At 43.4% G+C, this 21,349-nt stretch overlaps 3 protein-coding genes across 4 annotated transcripts; 2 read left to right on the top strand and 1 right to left on the bottom strand.

The window, feature by feature from the left end:
* The first annotated feature begins 499 nt into the window (after positions 1-499).
* pcyox1 (prenylcysteine oxidase 1) lies at positions 500-4,572 on the top strand. The gene is made up of 7 exons (XM_079178511.1): positions 500-708; positions 925-1,072; positions 1,442-1,648; positions 1,736-1,910; positions 2,022-2,233; positions 2,335-2,487; positions 2,595-4,572. The coding sequence occupies exons 2-7, from the start codon at positions 961-963 to the stop codon at positions 3,263-3,265; spliced, it is 1,530 nt and encodes a 509-aa protein (XP_079034637.1). The 5' UTR covers positions 500-708; positions 925-960; the 3' UTR covers positions 3,266-4,572.
* A 648-nt stretch (positions 4,573-5,220) lies between these two features.
* LOC306710835 (uncharacterized protein) lies at positions 5,221-8,355 on the top strand. 2 transcript variants are annotated; one of them, XM_079179538.1, is made up of 13 exons: positions 5,221-5,291; positions 5,550-5,603; positions 5,704-5,730; positions 6,025-6,075; positions 6,192-6,227; positions 6,315-6,335; positions 6,415-6,450; positions 6,533-6,571; positions 6,728-6,760; positions 6,871-6,885; positions 7,048-7,086; positions 7,183-7,218; positions 8,216-8,355. In XM_079179538.1, exons 1-13 carry the CDS (start codon positions 5,237-5,239, stop codon positions 8,227-8,229), a joined length of 456 nt encoding a protein of 151 aa, XP_079035664.1. In that variant the 5' UTR covers positions 5,221-5,236; the 3' UTR covers positions 8,230-8,355. The 2 variants fall into 2 exon arrangements, 1 of the variants encoding a protein (XP_079035664.1); XR_013767505.1 differs by having other exon boundaries at positions 6,728-7,218; positions 8,216-8,327.
* Positions 8,356-8,521: 166 nt separating this feature from the next.
* On the bottom strand, positions 8,522-19,849 carry slc20a1b (solute carrier family 20 member 1b). The gene is made up of 11 exons (XM_079179060.1): positions 19,568-19,849; positions 17,769-18,442; positions 17,519-17,659; positions 16,729-16,814; positions 16,384-16,480; positions 13,087-13,206; positions 11,614-11,895; positions 10,890-11,499; positions 10,584-10,769; positions 10,366-10,450; positions 8,522-10,145 (listed from the first exon to the last, which is right to left on the bottom strand). Exons 2-11 carry the CDS (start codon positions 18,118-18,120, stop codon positions 9,990-9,992), a joined length of 2,115 nt encoding a protein of 704 aa, XP_079035186.1. The 5' UTR covers positions 18,121-18,442; positions 19,568-19,849; the 3' UTR covers positions 8,522-9,989.
* Between the last annotated feature and the right edge of the window lie 1,500 nt (positions 19,850-21,349).

Raw genomic sequence — 21,349 nt, 5'->3', positions numbered from 1 at the left:
ACTTCCGCTTTACTTCCGCAACAGAATCCTCTTCCGTTTTTTTTTTCTTCTTCAAAATTGGGTTCCAGTAAATTATATTATATATATTATATTTTTCGTGAGAAATGACAAGAAATATGACAACTTCCGCTCAGCTCCTTTAAACCCTTTTTCATAAGTCAGTGAAAAGTACATTATCCTAGTTCCTAACTCGACTTTAATTGTGTTTAACTACTGTTTATAGTCTATTTACATTTCTTTTAAATGAACATATATATATACACATATATATACGTATATACTTATAAATACACACACACACATAACGTTACATACACACATATATATTCATATATGTATACATCATATCTTTTGAAAGGTTAATTATAATATGATCGGCAATGAGGGTCAAATCAATTGCCATAGTTTAAAACTTTACACATTTATTTAGTTTTTATCTCAAATAAAGATGTTACGGTCTTTATTGTGAAAATCACGCGTAAGCATACCCGGAAGTGTGTCTCGGTATTAAGGGACGTTCACGGCGCACCGACCTGCTGCCCCCGTTAAACAAGTTAAGTTAGTTGCTGACACTTTTCGTCTTTGTGGCTAATATCACCAATTCAGTTTCCTGTTTTAAGTTTTCCCGGACGTCGACTATTATTTTAGAGTCTATCGAAGATTACGCTGTGAAGTCTACTTCTCGATCAACAACTGTATTTTGAAATAGTGAGTCCTCACCGTTCAACACATTCTCTTTATAAAGTTTCTAAGTATTTGACATAAGTTACTACTTCCTTTGTTATCCTATGCGTGAGTCTGAACTCCTGTGAGAGTAACCTTTGACCGACACTGATACGGACTGTTGCCTTCGAGTAATTAACTCGGACTGTATATAATAAGAGAGTGTATGCGGAACTGACCGTGTTTATGCCCCCTGTACAGATGCTGTGTGGTGCGGCAGGGAACTAGACGCGCACCATGAATCCACGAACTCTGTCACTGAGAGCCCTGCTGTTTCTGGGGCTTTGGCACGCTGGCAGAAGAAGTCTCGCCTCAGCACCAGAGCTGCAAGATCAGCCCAAAAAGATAGGTGAGTCTGTCCTATGGTGCAAAACAAAAACACACCAATCCTCCTTTCTATCAATACTTCCTCATACTAATATATTACTGTGGGAGAAACCTCGCTGTGACCTAACCCAGAATACAGTTGCAAAGACACATGCCAGTCAAAGATAATCATATTAGTTGCAACTGTAGTACAGCATTTTAAAAAGGCATCTCAAGAGACTACTGAATGCAAGATGTGTTTATTTTACCTCACATGGAATAAAACTTTATAATAATCAAATTAAACTGGAGGACGTTCAGAATGTGCACGTGGAGCGACAGCAGTAGAACCAGTTTTATTATTCAAATGAAAATATCACTGTTTAACCGTGCTGTGGTTGCTGCTCTGAAGCCGTGGTCGGAGCGGGCATTGGGGGCACATCTGCAGCGTTTTACCTGAGGCAGGAATTTGGAGCCGGGGTGAAGATCGACGTGTTTGAACCAGGCGATGTCGGCGGACGACTCGCGACAGCGACGATCGGAGATCACGAGTACGAGACGGGAGGCGCAGTGATCCACCCTCTGAACCTACACATGAAGCACTTCATTGAGAAATTAGGTAACGTATTGTCACAAAAACAGAATCACAAAAGTATAAAGCAACTAAAACCCTCTTACTATATGTTTTTTTTTTTTATTTCTTTAGGTATTCCTCCAAGGACAGATGTCCCCTCTAAAATGGCAATCTTTGATGGAAAGGAGCTCACATTTGAAGAGAGCGACTGGTTTATAGTCAATTTCTTGCGTATGCTCTGGAGATTTGGGTTCAGCTTTATCAGAATGCATATGTGGGTGGAGAGTGTTCTGGACAAATTCATGCGGTGAGGAGGAAAAGCACTTGTCGTGGCTCCTAAATGTCATTTCTTTGTTGCATAAGATCCAGTATTATCAACATAGATGGTCATGTGAAACCTCTTTTCTTACACACACAGGATCTACCAGTATCAGCAGTACGGTTACTCGTTCTCCAGTGTGGATAAGCTCCTTCACGCCATGGGCGGCGACGATTTTCTTACCCTGCTGAATCAGACCCTGGAGGAAGCAATGATGGGCCAAGGATTCTCCCAAGTCTTCCTTAACGATATTGTCGCACCCATCGCTCGTGTCAACTACGGCCAAAGCGTCCGCATCAATGGTTTCGTGGGTACGTGTGTCGCAGTTTGGATTGGTTCATGAACACAAAGGTGTTTTGTTGAAAAACGCTGTAAAATAGAGGTAACGTTTACCGTCTGTCTCGTCTCCTAGGGGCAGTGTCATTAGCCGGAGCGGATCCAGGCTTGTGGGCAGTAGATGGAGGCAATAAGAGAGTGTGCTCGGGACTGCTGTACAACAGCAAAAGTGAGCTCATCCCTGCCAGAGTGACCTCCATTTTGTTCAAAGTTCGACCATCCAAGACAGGTACCTTTTTGACATTCCTTCATTTGGTAAAGAACTGATGGATTTTCTCATGTCCATTTGTAATGTCAAACATTTCATCTCAACTCTCCGTCTCCCGTTTTTCTTAGGCACCACAGCCAGTTTCTATGAGGTCAATTATGTGGGCGAGTCAGGCTCGGCACACTCTCTGTATGACATCGTGGTGATAGCAACACCGCTTCACCAGGGAAAGTCTGATATCGCCTTCTCAGGCTTCTCTCCCCCAATCCCGTCCCACTATCCCGGACGTTACCACCAGACTGTCTCCACTCTGGTCCACGGCATGCTGAACGTGTCCTACCTGGGCACCACACAGCCAGCCTCGGAGTTTACCGTGGCTGACATCCTCACCACAGACTCAAAGGACTCTGTCATCAACAGCCTGAGCTCTCTTGACCCTGTGCACATCCCTCAGGGTTACAAGCGACCCCCTGCCAGCCAGACCAAAGTGTGGAAGGTGTTCTCCCCGCAGCCGCTGTCCCAGGAGCAGCTGCGGGGCATGTTCCTCTCCTGGGATTCGGTGTCGGAGACTCAGTGGCTGGCTTATCCTTCTTACCGCCCGCCGCACCGCAAGACACCTCCCTTCATCCTGCACAACCGGCTGTACTACCTCAACGCTGTGGAGTGGGCGGCCAGTGCCATGGAGATGAGCGCTATCTCTGCCAGGAACGTGGCCCTGCTGGCACACCACCGCTGGCACCAACAGGTCGGCAACATCGACCAGGAGGACCTGCACACCCGACTGAGAGGGGAACTCTGAAGAGAGGAGAGAAGAAGAGTAAAAGCAACACAATCAATCAAGCACAGTATTGATCCACACAGACACTCGTGGACAAGCCTGGCGCACCGTAACGACACTCCTGTCAGGGCAAATCCAAACTCTTATTCAGGTATCTGGAGTGCTCTGACCACTTTAAACTCCACACAATTATAGTTTATTACAACTTTTCTCTTATTGTTGTAGTGGTAGGCCATTATTTCCAGTCAGTAGCAGTTATTGCAAAATAGAAATGTCGACCAAAGCTAAGAAGCAAATTGTAATGACCCTTTAATGACCACAGGTCATCATTCACCAGCAACAATAGAACAAACCACACGAAAAGATGGTTCAACATTGCACTGTGCTGAATTTCGTAATCACTGTGAACCACGCTGCACTCCGGGGTAGACGCATACTGTTAAGTGTTCCTCTGTCTACATGTGTGTTTTTTTTTTTTTTGAATGTGCCCAGATGTTGTTATGAACAAGGTACAGCTCACATCTAACCACATTAACCAAGATGACCTTTTATTGATTGATTACGTGGCCGTCAGCAACAGACTTGTGCCACGAAGACGTTGTCTTTCTAAATGATGTGTTATTGATGTCAGTTAAGTGTTAACAAGTCTGTGTTTTCACCTCCCTATTTAATTGTACTGATCATTTTGAAGTCTTTAATTTGACAGTCTAATTACACTGAAGAATTGTAGGAATTCAAACTATGAAGGTGCCTTAAAGATATCAGACTAATTGGCTTACGTCTTCATTAAGTGATAAGTCTCCAGATCATTTTAGAAATCATTTGTCTTTCGGGTTTTCATGTCATTTTGAATGAAGTGAAAATTGCCATCAGAGTCAGGCCACGAGGACCAGACTGTGTTTTGTTGTAACATGTAAAGAGGCTTATCAGATGTCGTGTGGCTTCACAACCTACAGCATCTAAATCTCTTTAATGGGTTTTTTTTTTAGCCACTTTTGGAAGAAAATTGTAGTTTGCTAATTGTTTCTTAAAGCACTTTTGAAAGGTGTATTTTTCTAGATTTTTGAAAGAAGTCTCCTGTTTGTGAGTATATGTCAAGACGCACAAATAGGAATAGCGCCGCTTTATTGACAGAAAAGTTTAACTTTTACACTTAATGCTTTTGGCAAACGCCAGAAAAACTGTCTTGCTCTGCACAAATACAACGAGGCTTCTAATTACAAATCTAAAGGTTTGATTTCAGATTGAATCAGATTTTAAACACTGAAACCTTCCAGTCCAAACAGTTTTACAAGTGTTTACGATCACAATAAAGTTATGAAACCTTGTCTGCTTTGTACTCGTATTTGATTTTACTACAAAACCATATCAGGTATTTATGAAAAGCCTTTGAATCACTTCTCAAGACACTCAAATAAAAATCACTTTTTATGAAGCAAACTTGCTTCATAGATAAAGTTAAGATTGGTGATATTGATGCCCATTTTATTCTTGTCTTTATATTAGAAGCTCATACTCAGTTTGTACACATTTCACTATATCCTCATCCTCATTTTTAAGCACTTCTGTTCGTGACAGATCAAGGTCTGACGGTGAAAGCATTTAATAGCCGCGGCTGTTTTGCATCCTTGGCTTGTGACCCGTCATCCACAAGCCAAGGATGTGTGGTGAAGTCACCACCGCCAGTCCCAGCAGGAAATAAACATTGTTTTCAGCTCAGATGCAAGGACTCCCATTTGTATCAAACAGACACAGCACCCCCCCCCCCAAATAAAGGCCCGTGTGACTGAAAAGCCAACAATGGGTGGCATTGACGGCCTGAATAAGGATACGTCTGTGTGGTGATGTGCCACCCAGCTGTCCTCTCAGGTAGGGAGGGACAATGGTACCAGAGCCGCCTGTCCATGCAAAACATGTGATGCGACTGAAGATATAAGAGGCTGTGAACTGACAACAACCCCAAATCTTCCAGTACCCAGACCAACAGCCAAGATGAGATTTGTAGTGCCACTGTGCGTTTTCCTCGCTGCGGCAGCGCTTCACTCCGGTAAGAAGAAGAAATTGTTATTTGATTTTAAAGATTTAGAATACGACTACAATTTTTAAACAGGTTGATCTCTATCGATGGAGACTGGGAGACAACATTTTTGTCTTTTACTTGTTTTTATTATTGTTTGTTATAATAATGTGTGTGCAACTTAGCCTCCAGAGGAAACGGATTCATGCTTCTTCTTTTTTTACTACAGAAGATGTTCAGTTATGTGTTTATTTGAAGCCTGACTGATGTGCTTGTGACCATTCAAAGCTCTCTCAGCATCTCTGGAATCTGCAGAGAAAGAGGAAGTAGTTGCTCAGCACGGTGAGGAATTATTATCAAGAGTAATTGGTTATTAATCATTATGTAAGGCGATCAGACTCGCATGCCTCAAAAATGTATCTAAATGTGTTTTTTCATGCAGATGGGCTAACTGCGCTGCAGAAAATAGGTACGGTGCGTCGGTCCAATTGAGAACCAGCTGAGTGTGGAACGGATGTTTTATGTACTTTATTAAGTCTGTTTGTTCACCTGGCAGCAGGAGCAGCAGTCTTTTTCCTTTGCTTTGTAATGACACAAGTAGACTATCCGGTTTGTTAAAGCCACCTACCAGACACTTCTTATTTTTCGATTTAATTCATGTTCAACCTGTAACGCTACATTTCTTCATTTTTAATATCAGCCACACTGCCTGTAGTCTTGTTCGGCTCTTGTTTTGCATCGTTGTGTCGCTCTGTCTCCTCAGATCAGATGGAGTTTGAGGCCGCTCAAAAGAACGAGACCGCTCAGATGAATGGTACGTTTGACCAAAGTCCAGGGCAATGACCTTAACCCAAAACGAGGTGACCTTTTAAAGCAAATATGTCTTTCATCCATTTCTGTTCTTTTTTTTGTTTACCCTCCACTGTGAAGTTACAGAGAAACAGAATGAGGAAACCCGCTACCTTGGTAAGAGGAACTATGAGCTTTGACCGCATTCACAATGAATTCAGCTGCAGTTTGTAATGCAATCTTTCAAAAATATGTTACATACAGAAGCTGTTCAAGGAGAATCCGGTAAGTTATACTTTTATGAATAACACCTGAACACATATTGATCGTGTGTTAATGGCACCTGTTGAAATGTTTCCAACAGTAGAGGAGCATGTTGAAGTTGAGGACGACGACACAGGTGTGTAAAACGCATCCTGCTGGCTTAAAAAAAAGACAACATGTGATCTTTCTGAGATTTTAACTGTGAAATCCTCCTTCAGCAGAGGGAGGCGGTAACTCTGACGCAACAGCGCATGAAGGTGAGAGCTTTTACTGTTCAAGTATCAGCCTGTAGATGGTGTTAAAGGACAGACTGGAAAAGGCCTGCAGGATTTTATTAAAGTACACTTACATGTAAAATATCACAACCATGTGACTGATCTCTCTCTCCCACCCCCACACACACACACACACAGAATCCCAGTCTGAGTCCTCTGAGGAAGCAGATGGTGAGTTTGTGACATTAAGGTGTTGTGTATGCAGTTTATTTCAGCACATTAAAGATGTAATTCCAGCTTCTGTCATCAATGACAATGTGTGTCTTTATTCTTTTTATAAGGGAGACAGAGGCGGGGTAAGTGACTCTCCTGCACCACAAACCTTTTGAATGTTTAGCTGTTGAACGTCTTTTGAAAGATCATTTAGAGATAAACAATAGAAAGTACACAGCAGTTTGGCCTAAGGCCATTTTTAAAGCGTTTTACTGTACATGCAATACATTTTAATGTCTCCCTAGAGCACCACGACGCAGTGCCAGAGACTGTGAGCAGTTTGGGTAAGATGAAGTAAAGCCGCTGACTCACTGCACCAATGAAACCCTCACTGTGACTCCGTGGTTGTAACTCTCCATGTTCTCATTTCGCCTCTGCAGTTGGAGTCAGTCCTGATTCAACCAAGTGGGAACAAGGTGGAGACTTTTAAATGCTAAACACTAATAATTTACTTTAAAGCTGAGTGCAATGTTACCTGTTCACTAGTATTATCCAGAGACTGTGGTTCACTTTTATTTTAAGGTGTGGTGGTGGTGGGGGGGGGGGGGGGGGGGGCGGACTCGTAGTACCGGCTGAGGCGAGATGTGGTGAACTGTTTTGAGTAACACAGGGAAAGTCAAATTGTAGGTTATGCAATGTACAGACAGTGAGCAGCAGAGCCAGTCACAGCCGGTCTCAGCTCGTTTGAAATAGTGTTGAAAACCTAGGTTGGGTTCAGAATCCAAAATGCCTCAAGAGCAATTACAAATGTACAACTCGGCAGCTTGTTAAAACGATTTGTTTAAGAAACAAATGTTTGTAGAGAGATATTCAAGTCACCGAAAAAGATCGGCCGGCTGTTTGACCTCAAAAATGAGATGCTGGGGTTGTTTATTTGAGCGCAGTCCTCCTTGTATGTGAGTAAATCTAGGACAAGAATCCAGGACACTCCGAGGAGTCTGTCCCCAGGTAATTATTGTGCTTGATTTATATACTGTATCGTCTGCTTCTGGTTATTTTTGGACCAAGGATGCACCGTCCCTGCCCTGAAAGATGCCTGAAGGATTGGTTTCAAATTGATAAAATGCTTCTGCCTCAAGGTTACTGAGGCCGTGATATAGGTTGTATTTTATACTCTCCTTGATGAGAAAAGACAAACCCCTGAGAAGGCAGACCTAAATGTTCAGGTTTTAGCAGTAACTCCTCATTCTCCGGGGGTAGAATAGGCCTCTTTGTGCTTTAACAGCAGCAACATCACACGCACACACACACACTGGTGCTGCAGTCATTCATCAGTACGCAGGAGTGAGTCATATCTGAAAGATGTGATTCATTGATTTGTTCAGAGTCCTGGAAAACTACTGCATTGTGGTGTGTTGGCGATGTAAAGCTAGCGTAAAGGAATCCTCTCTCTTGTCTGTCCTTGCGTCACAGATGCACTGGAGTGAGACAGCACAGCAGCGCGTGGATCCCAACGCTCACTCCTCTCCCGGTGCCTGAGCTGCACTGCGCTTACTGCCAATAAAGACGGGAACTATTCCACCTATCTGAACATGTCCGCCTTTGTTTCATGTTGTGCCAAAATGCTTCTGAATAGTGTTTGAGAACTGCCTTTTGGGATATGTACTTCAATAACACAGCAGTATATTACAAGAACCTGTGTTTAGAGTTGCAATACTTTTATTATATAAAGAAACATTTTGTATTATAAATTAGTAACAAAAACAAAGTTCAACACCATTATTTTCCCATTTTTATTTGTTTTTTTTTCATCCACAAGTGTGGACTAGAGTATGTTGATGTGCATTAAAAAAACAAAACAAACTTTTCTTTGGTACCTAAAGGGAAAATTAAAAACAATTAAGGCAACTACAGCAGCTATAGATCTGATATGCATTTAGTACTGCAGCCAAATGACCACACATGCAACGTATGGCCACCCTTATTCAAACAAGAGACCAGATCAGCCCAACACCAAACCACTCAGCTAGAGAACTTCCAGTTTTGGGTTCCTGCTCTCTTTTACTACCTTAAAATCACCTCCAAGATGAGAAAAAGAGAGGAAATGTTTCGGCAGGTGCAAATTTCACAGAAAAAGAAAACATACTGGGAAGCAGCCAATACACGGTGACCTGGCAACACAACGCTGGAGGAGGCATTACGCATTTAACCATCAAAGATGATGCAATCAAGTTTTAACAGGAGACTCGTTTGAGAGCATGTGTTTCTGTTCGTTAACATTCTGGTGGTACATTTCTCAAAATTCAAGTAACCAATAATATCAGGCAGAGATTTCTGCGCCGAGTGAGAATGTGGAGACTCAGGACATTCTGATAAAAAGGACTGGATTGCAGGTGTTATTATTTCCTGCCAGAGTGGGCTGACTTCTATGCTATTGCTACAGTATGTCACATATTCTGCAGGTGGTCATACAGCTGGTACTTCCACCGTGGTCAACTATTTAGACAATTAGGCCATAAACGCTGCAGAAATGTGATCGCATGTTTCAAGTATGTTGGGAAACACCGTCAGCATCCTCTCTGAATTAACGGTTTGTTTAAAGTGACTTTTCTTATATAACAAGAGAAGGGGAATAGCTAATGTACCAGTTTAGGAGATACAAGCCAGATTGAAAGCATTATTTCATTAATAATTACTTAGAAATGAGGAAAAACACACACATTCAAACCTAAAAATACTGCTTTTGCATCTACGTTACTTTCAGCACGTGTTATGACTTAAGTTACATCTGCAAAAGGCTTACACTGCATCTTAAGTTGCTCACTTCTTTCTAACGTGTAAAACAAAGTTAAAAACAGAACATGGTTGTATTTACATAATTGCAAAGTAAAATAGGAAACTGAAAGGAAAATACAAAAATAAAAATGAGTCGACGCTTTCAGGATAACTCGTTACAGAATGATATGAAAAAGCAAGTCGGAACAAGGAAATGCAAGCTTCCTGCTAGAAATCATGTGGCCAGAATGGAACAAACGGCAAATTCTAGGTTGAAAATGATGCAGCCAAGAACCACAGGCCCATAATCACAAGTCCTGTTCAAATATTTCTATTTTTTTCTCCTTTTTCTTCCAAAGTTGTTAGCTTGAGGTAAGCGATATATTCCGGCCTTCCAACTCTTTTCCTTTTCTTTTGGTGCGCACTGAAGCGGTTTCTTTCTCCTCCCCTGGTTGGGGGTGCAGCCCAAGGCTCAAAGGATGCCGTAGATGAAGATGGCCATGATGGCGGCACTGATCAGACCAGAGATGGGCACGGTCACAAACCACGCCAGGAAGATGTTCCTGAAGAGACGCCAGTCTACCGCCTTCTTTGAGCGCAACCATCCGACTGCAACCACAGAGCCCACCTAGAAACAAAGATGTCCGATCAATCCCATCCTCTTACTTAAACGCATGACTTCTAATCATCCGTCTGCATACCTAAAAAAGTTATTGAGGAGAAAGTTGTTCCACATTTGGATGGTGTCCCAGACTGGGATCCTGTTTACCGTAGCCTACTTCACACTAACTAGCCTCTTCCCCCGTGTCTCAGTCTAGCTCCCAGACCACAGGGTTTGACCTGCTTACCTTGCAGTGGGTGGTGGAGACAGGCAGGCCAATGTTAGAGGCTACCACGACCGTCACGGCGGAGGCCAGTTCGATGCTGAAACCACTGCAGGGGAAATAAAAACAACAGTCATGTCTCTCTCGTGGTTGTGTCTGAGCATGCTTCGCTAAAATTTATAAAAGGTCATGTCTGAAGAGGATGTGGTTTGTATAAATAAGGTGGTCTGTGGAGTCTTTACCTTGAGGGGGTGATGGGAGTAAGGTCCTTGCCCATAGTCTGGATCACTCTGCGACCCCAAACCCAGAGTCCAGCGCAGATGCCCACGCCGCCGTACAGCAGCAGCCAAATGGGTGTGGGTTCGTTTGTATTCACACTGCTGGTTGTGTAAACCAGCCACAGAGCTACCAACGGGCCAATGGCATTACTGCAGAGGAAAGGATTACATTGATATCAAGTTTGAATCTTTGACGAGTCAGCCTGATGACCAAACATGACACCGGCTTCATGACTTGAGAAAAAGTCCTTCATGAAGGACTCCACATACCTGACGTCATTTCCTCCATGGGCAAAGGAGCCGAAGCAGGCGGTGAGGATCTGGAGGAACTGGAAGAGAGTGGACACTTCAGGCTTGTCTGCGTCATGCCGATCATCATCCAGAGAGCTTTGGCTGCTTCCTGCGTCCTCCTTCGCCATTTCTAGCGTCACGTCTCCCTCTCCCAGAGCCTCGGGAGTCGTGTGCTCTGCCACAGCGTTGCAGTAGCTGGTGTAACTGTCCATGCGCACGCGCTTCCTTTCCTGACCCGCTGCCCCCGTGACCTTGTCCCCTTCCTCGTAGGCACGGTACTCCCCTTCTTTATGCTTGAAGTCTCCGTGCATGCCGATGATGGCCATGGTGTAGGAGGTGTAGCTGTTGTTGCGCCGGATTGGTCGGTCCCCCCCCTCGCCCATGCAGTCGCCAACCTTGGCCAGGTGGAGCTTGTGCAGCAGGTCCTTGTAGAGGCCCGAGTCCTTGTGGACCGTGTGGTACTGGCTGTAACCGTTGCTGGGAATCTGTGCCGGCCTGTTGTTGAACTGGACCTCTTTGTTGAACTGGACCTGATTGGCCGAATTTTGCTGGTTGTTGACCTGACTGTCTGATTGGACCTGTTTAGGAGCTGCAGAAATTGGTAAAAACAAACCTTTAAGTCTGATGCTGTATCAACTTCATGCATCTCATACCATTAGGCTGCATTATTTTAATTACATGTAAATGTTGCTGGCACACTTACCACCATTTGCATTGCTGTAGTCCGAGTCATCAGAATCTCCAATGTCAAACGCCACCCGGCGTTCCTTATTATTGTCGACATCGTCACAATCTCCAATGTCAAATGCCACCCGGCGCTCCTCAGGGGCAGCCTGGGACTGCTCGGAGGGGCTTTGATTGACAGCTGGGGCGGGAGGCGTGGACGTCTCCTTGGCTGCCTGTTTCAGGATTGGACAGTGGGCCTCTCTCAGCTCCCTCTTCTCCATCAGGGGGCTCTCTGATGGGCTGGCAGACTTGATATCTCCTAGTAGGGGAGGAGTTGGGAGTGAAGATATCGATTGGGTCGTGTCCAAACATGCACAGTGTACAAGCAGAGAAATACTAGCACAGCACATGTGTTCCCTCTCAACCAGAGCTAGAGGGAGTCACGAGAATGAGATAACCATAAACACCTTTGTCCTATAAATGCAACGTTACCCGTGTTCACAAGATCCGATAAATGGATTATGACCTTACATGGAACATATTTACACTGCCGCGAGCAGCTTAACTTATGAAAGATGATGAGACTCGGCACAGCCTGAGGCTCACGTAACCTTTTGTTTGTGGGTTTAAAGTGAATCAGATACTTCGTGCCAATATTTTCTATGCGGTAATCCTAGGAGCATCCTGAGCAGTTGGCCACATTACATCATCCAAACTGGTCAAGGCCGGATGTGAAGCATTCAGTCACCCTCAACACTCTACCCACACATGTAGCGCAAACGCCTTAAGTCAACGCCTTAAGTCAAGCTCGGCTTATTTCAGTCCAATTAGTGGATCACTACGACCCAATTAGGCTGCTAGTCTACAGGATGGAGGCCGATGCAGACTAATGGTGCTTGGCCAGAAAAAGCTGCAGGTATGGTCGATATCACAAATAGTTTAAGATCGGTCTATGTGACAGTTTTATCAACTTTATTACAAGTAAAGAAAATTCACTTTTTTTGAATGTATACGCTTTGTAAATGGTATTAATGAGAATATTTTTCGTAATATAAAAAACAGCTATTCTGTGATTGTTAATGCAGTAAGAAGGCAAGACGTGACCTTTCATAAGGACAACTGAATACAAAGCATTGTATTGTTAACAATGGAGGGAACCACTAAACATTCATGAAGGTTAAAATGAATGGCGTTGCCCTGGCACACTAGAAGCCACACTGTTGGTGCGTTAATGCAGATGGGTTTTACTTTAATCCAGGATTATAGAACAAAAACTGGTGACAATAATTTCCATTATGAAAAAATATCCCTGAGCTCCATTTGCTGGATTAAATGAGACCTCAGTGTGAATAGTCTGGAGGTTACAAGTGCGAAGCGAAATCCCCGCGTCCAATGGCGGTGAGGAAAACCGTAATTTCAGCGGTCAGCAGAAACTGGTGACGGGGATTTGAAAACTGAATCATCAGGTGGACCAAAAATAACAATAATGAAAAACATGAATGTGACTTACGTTCAATCTTCTTCTTGAGGTGAGGGCAGACAATAAACCAGACCACGAGGGCGGTCAGCACAGAGAAGCCCAATGAGATGAGCAGGGTGCCCCACCAAGGGATCTTGTCAAATCCGAGCACTGAAGGACCGCCAGGTGCCCGGGACAGAACCACACACAAACACACAAGAGAATAGAGAAAAGGCAGGTTTAACAAACAAGGCAGCCGGTGCTACCTTTCTTGAAGGACAATAGAAAAAGTTGACTGAAACAGCAAACAGCAAAAATTTGCACAAGTCAACATGAGGTCAGGTTTGAAAGAACTTTTGTTCTTATATTAAACACCAATGGATGAAAGTCAACTACAGGGATATAGCAAAGGACTTCAATAACATCTGGGCTCTAGTTGGTAAGAGCACGGCTGCATTGCCACATCCTAGTTAAACATGGAACGCATGTGCACCTCTAGATGTGAACAGTTCCACAACACCGAAAAAGGTGAAAGAGCAAAAAGATGTCACCATGACCCCAAAATGCCCTGCGGACACACTGCACATGATAATGAGTTCCTTAAAAGGCGGCGTTAATTAAAAAGGAGGGAGGGGATCCTTCACTGTAGCAATAAGGACACCCTCTTGCCAAGACTGCAGCAAAGCCGGTGCAGCAGAGGTACAGTTAATGCGGCACATGCCAGCAGAAAGAAACTATTCACATTCCCCCAGGGACGCAGCGGTCTCCGTCATACCAACGAGGATACAAGTCAGCAGTGTGGCGAGGAGAAAACAAAAACTAGAGCTGCGGAACATTCCAACACCACCACTTTGGATGAGGTGACCTTGGCCAGGCGTGATTAAAAACAATAGAAAACACCTCCACTAGCTCGGGACTGCATTTAAGATAAACAGACGAGCCAATGCTAAGTGATAGGAGTCGCTGTGTTGATGTGAGTTTACAGTGCACTCTTTCAACTGAGTCACGCTGCAGCATGAGACTGCAGAGCACCTAACTGATGTTTCTTTAGTTATGCAATGGAAGCTAAATCCCAGCAGGAGAGGAGGCTCTGTAACAGCCGTGGTTCCCGTCTTTCTCCGGGGTGCATCGGCTCACATGTGGTGGGACACCCAGTAACAGGTGGGATTCGGCTCCACAGTACCGGGCGGTGGCACCACCAGGGACAAAAAAAACAACAAACCTGCAACTGACAAAGGGGGCCTGACGCAAGTCACATGAATACTCTTTGTAGGAAACTTCTTACAAAATATAAAAGAAAGGCTTTAAAAAGCAAGCCTAGGTCTGATAAACACTCCCACACAAAAGGGGTGAGCTTATACCACAGCCATGCAGTGGGATGAATGGGACTGCACAGGAAATTGACTTTAACCACAGCTGCGTTCCTAACCCCTCCCTTAAACCTCTGTATCCCATGGCCTACATCACACAATAACATAGTTTGTTGTTGTTTTCCACTGCCGTATGTGCATCTCACCCCAAACCTAAATCACAATGGCTTAAAGTGGCAGTTTATGACTCACTTGGCAAAGAACCTTCGGGCATTTGGCCTCACTTTTGTCACGAACTAGGTGTAGCACTTAGCAAGAGTATTATGATCAACTGACAGCTGCATTAAGTCTCAGCACTGAAAGGATCTGTTAGCCCAACGTGCACTCCTGACGATAAGTATCTATCCACGACAATAGCACCGTAGCTCGGGTTTAAATAAGTCACGTATACTAAAACGTGTGCATCAGTTTTAGGTTGCCGTTTGCTTTGTGTCCCCAGAGCAACAGACGCTACTGGGTGTTTGTTTTTCAGAGGGTAACCCAGGCAGAAAATTTGTATCCAGCTAAACGCATTGAAGCTCATCAATTGAGGCTGATGTGGCGGGGGGAACATACACTGGTATGCAATAAACTGTTTAGACCTAGCATATGAAGCAGGCTTTTGTCTGAAGGCCAACAACATGGACAGGATTCAGGGATAAAAATCAGCTGATGTAGTAAAACAACAGTTACTAGTTTGTCTAAAAGGAGTTTAAAGTGACTTCATACTGACTCAGAAAGCACCATGTCTTCATATCCATGTGACAAACATCTTAAAGGGGGTATCAATCATATCCTAAGTCTGTTTATATGGTAGATTTATCATTTTTCAATTGCAGTGGAGTGACAGCACATGAGATATACACGATGTGAAGAACCCAAGTCCCGCTAAGCTTCAGCTGTAAAGGATCAACAGCTGACCCTCAGATTCTTTGGCCCAAATTGCATGCACATGCTGACTTAAAGTGTCTGGCACTGCTCTGTGTGTATATATATATATATATATTGAGAAAAGGAATGTGCTCTGGGATGCCTGGTGTCCAATCGCACCACTGTGATAAGATCTAGATTAGGGAACCAAACGTACTGTACTCCGCTGGGTGCCGATATCACAGCTGAATTAAGAGTTCATAAACCAGCAATAGAATGAGCAATATAATGTCCCATGTTATAAATAAACATGGGACATCTGTCGTTGGATAATGAAGTGGCTCCATTGTGGTCTCCTGGGGCTTTGTCAATGAGATGTGTGAGTGGTGACCAGTTTAAGAGGACGCACTGGGTTTGTTACAGTGTTTGAAATGAAATCTCGCACCTTTTTTTTTTTTTTTTTAATGTGAGGTACCCAAGTACAGGTCCTCGTGTACAGTGTGAAGGACTTCACACAGCTGTACAGAATGCGCCTGACTAGGCCGGGTTAAGGGCTATGCTGGAACTGCGAGTGCTCTCCTCCCTGTGAGTGCGCTGCTGATGTGCACACACACACCAGCCCACAATATCTGGTCAAACTCTGGCCTGTAGTGCCATTTAACGGCCCAGGCCAGCTAACATCTTGAACTTTTAGGCCCTGTAGAGAGAAGAAAACAAAAAGGAGCAAAAGTTGCTCATTTAATGAAGAGATTCTGGAAGATGAAAAGCCAACAAGCATTTAGAGCATTACTAGACTAAATCTGTGGACAACGATGACAGTTGCCAACAACGTCTTTACTTCTCTTTTCCTCCTGAAGGGCAGACAGTGACGTCAAGTAAAGTGACATTTTATTTCCACCTCCCTGATGTGAACCGCTTTAAAACTTCATTCCAGCTATGACCCACATAGAACCACAAGCACGAGCGCTCCAAAAAAAACATGTTAAAATAAACACAGCCTCTGTAAAGAAATGGTAAACAGTCTGGTTCAGTCTGGAGTATGTGTGGGCATCCGGCTGTCTGAGGGAGCAGTTTATTTTAGGCTGTGGGCAGGCATGCAAAGCAAAGTGACTGAAACAATGATACTCACTCGGAGCGCCAGTGTACATGATGGAGAACAGGTTGATTCCCATAGTCACAGCGTAGAACACAGGCAGCGCCCTCAAGCCATTCGGTACCGGGTCTTTCTGCAGGGACAAAACAAGGCATGAACAAAGATTCTACTGTCAGGTTACAGTCATTTGATTCCAGCTGTTTGATGTGGATAAGGAACGGATTCAGAGGACAGTAGCTTGATTCTCAACATGTCACAAACATTTCATTTTGGCAGCGGACTAGGGCAGCGTTGAAACAGACCTAAAACGTATCGCCCCGGAAGGTTCGAGTCTCACTTACAAAAACGCATACCATCACAATCTGATAAAAGACAGCTTACCTTGCGTAAGATGAACATGCGCACAAAGTAGAAAACAACGGCGGACATTATTCCCGACAAAAGAGGACTCAGGAACCAGGAAGCAACTGCAAATTATAAAACATATGAGCAATATAAAAGAAAGGTAACATCTGACAATCCTTTCACAAAAACAACAACAAAAAACACACACCCTTATACACTCCCTTGAAAATTCCAGGAGATATCGTCTCAGCTTTTGTGTGTCAGGTCATGCCAGTTTCAACTATTGAGCAATCATAATCATTTGCCTAATAAAGGAGCCGTTCTTTCGCTATTTTGGCACCACAGCTACCTGTCCCATGGACCGGCACAGTGGGTTGATTTATACTTCTGTCAGTCAATCAGCAAGATTTCTTGTTGTGCCCGCAGTATAAACATTTCACGCCCTTTCCATAACTGAATAACATTAAAATGGTATTACTTCAGATTCTGTTTTGTTTTTCTAAAATTGGGAAGTCCGGTTTACATCAGGTTGGGCCTTTCCACAGCGCAACACAGACCTGAAATCTACAATATGATGCAACAGCGTGTGAATTTATTACGGTCACTTTATTTTCCTGTAAAGCTTCGAGTAAAATTGCTCCATGTTCTCAAACACCTGATTGTTAACCCCAGCATTGAAGCCCCTCAACACAGACACAAAACTGGCTGATGAATTATCATAAGAGTGCATTACCAATCACACCCTGTCATGTTAATATAGTCTATGATCTACACAAGCAAAACACTGAGGACATTTCTGGGTCAGCTGATTAAGAGTGTGACTTACCGATACGGAGGAGTTCAAACCACTTGACTCCCTGCTGGCCTCTGGCAACCAGCGAGAAGCCTATAGTAGCACCAACAATGCAGTGTGTTCCAGAGATGGGGAGCTTAAGGAAGGAGGCGGCCAGCTGCCACACAGCAGAACCTAATGAGAATAAATAAAGTGATCACATTAGACATTTCATCTTGGTCTGACAATTTCTATTCACAGGGTTCAACGACGGTAGGTGCAACCATGTGTTGCTGGTACTCACCAAACATGGCGCTGATAGATCCAGCCATCAACACATGCTCGGAGCCGTTGTACATGTTCACATCAATGATGCCCTTCCGGATGGTTTCACTCACTTTGGCCCCAAGGAGCACAGAGCCCACGGTCTCGAACACGGTGGCCAGAATGCACGCCTGTCGCAAGGTGACCACTCCGGAGCCGACGGCCGTGCCAAACGAGTTGGCGACATCATTGGCACCAACGGAGAAGGCTAGGACGAAGGCGATGATGAAGCCGACAACCAGCAACCACGTGTACTCCGTCAGAGCAGTGTGGGTACTGACCAGCCCCACCGTGGTGGCCAGTATTATTGCAGAAGCAGTAGTTGATACCATGATTATAGGCTATAGAGAAATTGCTTCACAATCTTAAGCCTGTCAAAATAGCTGCGGTTTCTAAACAGCAGCTTGTAAAAGTAAGAGGTAAATGGTCAAATAAATAATTAACTTCTTTAGAACTGCCTGTGTTTTAACAGGGTTCTTTGTGCAAATTAATGCGTTTAACTGGTACTGACCAGGAAACTAGAGGTAAGGTGTGGGCTTATTGCTATCCTGTAATTAAACTAGACTTTTTGCTGTTTCTTTGGTGCTGAGACATCAAACTGATTGCATAGACTGCCATTGTGCGACTGTAACTGCAGATGAGCAGGGGTACATGCTGGAAAGAAAAGAGAGACAGAAAAGACCTGCTTTAATAATTGCTTCTTCATTCAACCTTCATGTGAAGGGTCACGTGCAGAAAATACACCGACAATAACGATAATCAGGGAGGGTGTCAAACCAGCATCTTTAAAAACCGAATAAGATAAACAACGCAACAGGGACCGTGGAAAACCAGTAACGTTGGTAAACACTTCCACTGGAACATGGTCTCTAGTAAATGTCTTTCCTGAAAACCAAACGGGAAGCCATTTTTGATAAATGTCGCAGGAAGAAACCGGGGGTTATATTACACGAACGTCGTCTAATTGTACCCAGAGCTGTATATACACATATATACACCATATCTCATGACTACCGTTATGAGATACGGTGTGCCTTATCCATAGTAGACTTTACAATCGTTCATAGTTTCTATGAGTGCACGTGTCGTCATCCATTCATAGAACATAGCCCTGCGTATGAGCGCCATCTGTTCGCACCGCTTCACGGGATCAAACAGAAACCAGACTAACGTGAGTCTTTAATTTAATTATTTGGCTACGTCCGTTTAAATTGCTATTGCGCCTTTAATTCGCAGTTTCTCTAATGTTTGACGTGCTTTTTGTTAAAAGGGGGTGCAACCGGAAGTGACTCCGTGTGGGGAAACACAAGCTCCGACCATAGACAGTAGTGCGTATAACCGACTGACTGGGGAGGCAGGCACCGTTGTGTGTCGTGCCCTTTTTAATAGAGTGTCCGCTGGACCGTACCGTAAACGTCAGACATTAACATAAAATACTCTTTTGGTTGCGGTTTTGTTCACCGTGGTTCGAGACAAACGTTATATGGTTGTGGTGTTAATGTTAACGGTAGCAACCATCATCTCTCCTAGGTCAAACAAGGTGTTTAACTTAGCAGCTACAATGATGTTAGCTAGGTCTCAACTCTCGCGTACACTTACGTTAGTTACATTACCTAGCAAACACTCAGATCATTAGTGGTGAATACACAGAACAATTATTTATTATTCCGGCTAGCTTTAGCATTAGCTTTATGTTTATCATCGACGCGTTCCGGCGTACAGCAGACAAACCACCAAGGGCCATTTCTTCTGATAGAAAGTATAAATGATCAAACTTACCACACGTTCCAATTGTCGGTCTTGTGAAGATTAACGCTTTAGCTATATCCGGTAAAGCTAAATGGCGCGCGCACAGACCGTGTCGTTAAGATAGCGCGCGCGGGATAACGAACAAATTAAACGGATATGGAAACAAACTCCCTTTCAAAAATGATGCCTTGCGTTTAGAAGATAACGTTACTACGTCAAAGGCTATTAACGAATATCCGACTCGATGTGAAATAACTCCAAAATCCAGAAACGTTTCCGTTTGAATTAGAGCTTCGCAGCGCGTGTGTAGAACTCGTTCATACCGGTAAATGGAACAGAGGGTTTCTATTTTATTGGATACACCCTTCACAGGCCCCGCCCCCACCGGCCAGCTGTAGGCGAGACTTCTTCTTTTTCTTTTTTCTTTTTACTCATCACGCGCTCAGTGGATGTTCGTCAGAGGATCCCACTTCACACACGAGTCTTCTTTTACAACTTTATATTCTTATATATTCCTTCACTTTATAGTTAGCTGCCCCCACTATTAAAATAAGCTGGTTTGAATCCATGCCACTAGGATAATAAGTTGTGTATTTATGTAGTATTAGGACTCAAAACCGATAATGAGTTTATAAAATACAATTAATTGCTATGGATTAATCCACCCAACATCATTTGCTTCACCTCAACACTTTTCAACATAAATGCATAACTAATAATAATCCAAGAATATGATACTAAAATAAAATCACACTGGCACGATTTTCTGCATTATGCACTTTAGGTCTACTTTATATAACACGGGCTATACTGTTACTTAATTAACATTTTGAATGCAATTCTAACTGTAATACCTTGTAATGTGACCAACTTTCAGACAAAACCTTGAATGCACATAATAGACAAAAAAATACAATTAACCCACGTAACCACTGCTTTCCCAGCCAAAGGAAACAATGGCCCGTCAAAACAGTGCGGAAAAACACCCGGTGGTGGTGATGTTGACTGCTTTACAGAAGACGTGTCATTCATTCAAGTGCATCCGACCGAAAATGATAATAACATTCACTCTCTAACAATAGTCGTTTTCTTTGGTGACTGTTCTTTTATTGTGTTCAAGAGAGACGTGATATGCTAAATGGAAGAACTGCTAGATAAGCATATAAACTTGACTCACTAATAGTTTAGGCCAAAACGTGTATTTGTATGACAGCAACGAGGTTAGAATTCACAAAACACAACACAGTAGGTTATTTATTTACATCGGCTGATGCTGTTATAACAGCACATACAATTATTATTTTATTACGACTTCACTCCCTCCGGTGTCTCTCCCTGACGTCACTGGTTTTGAGGATCATGGAAAATTTCCGGGTTCCCAATCCATTGAGCAATAGGCTGCGATCACTTACAATCCTTGTCTTGGCACCTGAAGGCAGCGTTTCACAAAGGAATGGAAGGCAATTTCGCATTTTTCATAACCACTCGATCGGGGAGTTTTACTCTCACTCTAAAATATAATCTCAAAACTTCGAAATAATAAGTTGATATAACTTAAACTTCAAAAGATATATTTTGCGTCTTCTTCAACTACCTTCTCAGAAAAAATACTGTTACTCAGTAATGCGGCTTCTTGTTTACTCCCTTGCCATTAACCAGAAACGTGACCTCGAGATAATGACAGATAAGATAGTGAGATTGTCAATGTCATAAAAGCACTCGGAATTCATGTTTACTGGTGTTTGTTTTTCTAGCTTCTACTCCAATAATCATAAAAATACCTAATTCAAACATACTTGAAATTGCAGAGCC

This window comes from Pholis gunnellus (genome assembly GCF_910591455.1).
Source record: "Pholis gunnellus genome assembly, chromosome: 18".
In the NCBI taxonomy this organism is placed as follows: domain Eukaryota; kingdom Metazoa; phylum Chordata; class Actinopteri; order Perciformes; family Pholidae; genus Pholis; species Pholis gunnellus.
Note: the sequence above shows the minus strand (reverse complement) of the source record. Positions and strands in the feature narration are given on the sequence as shown.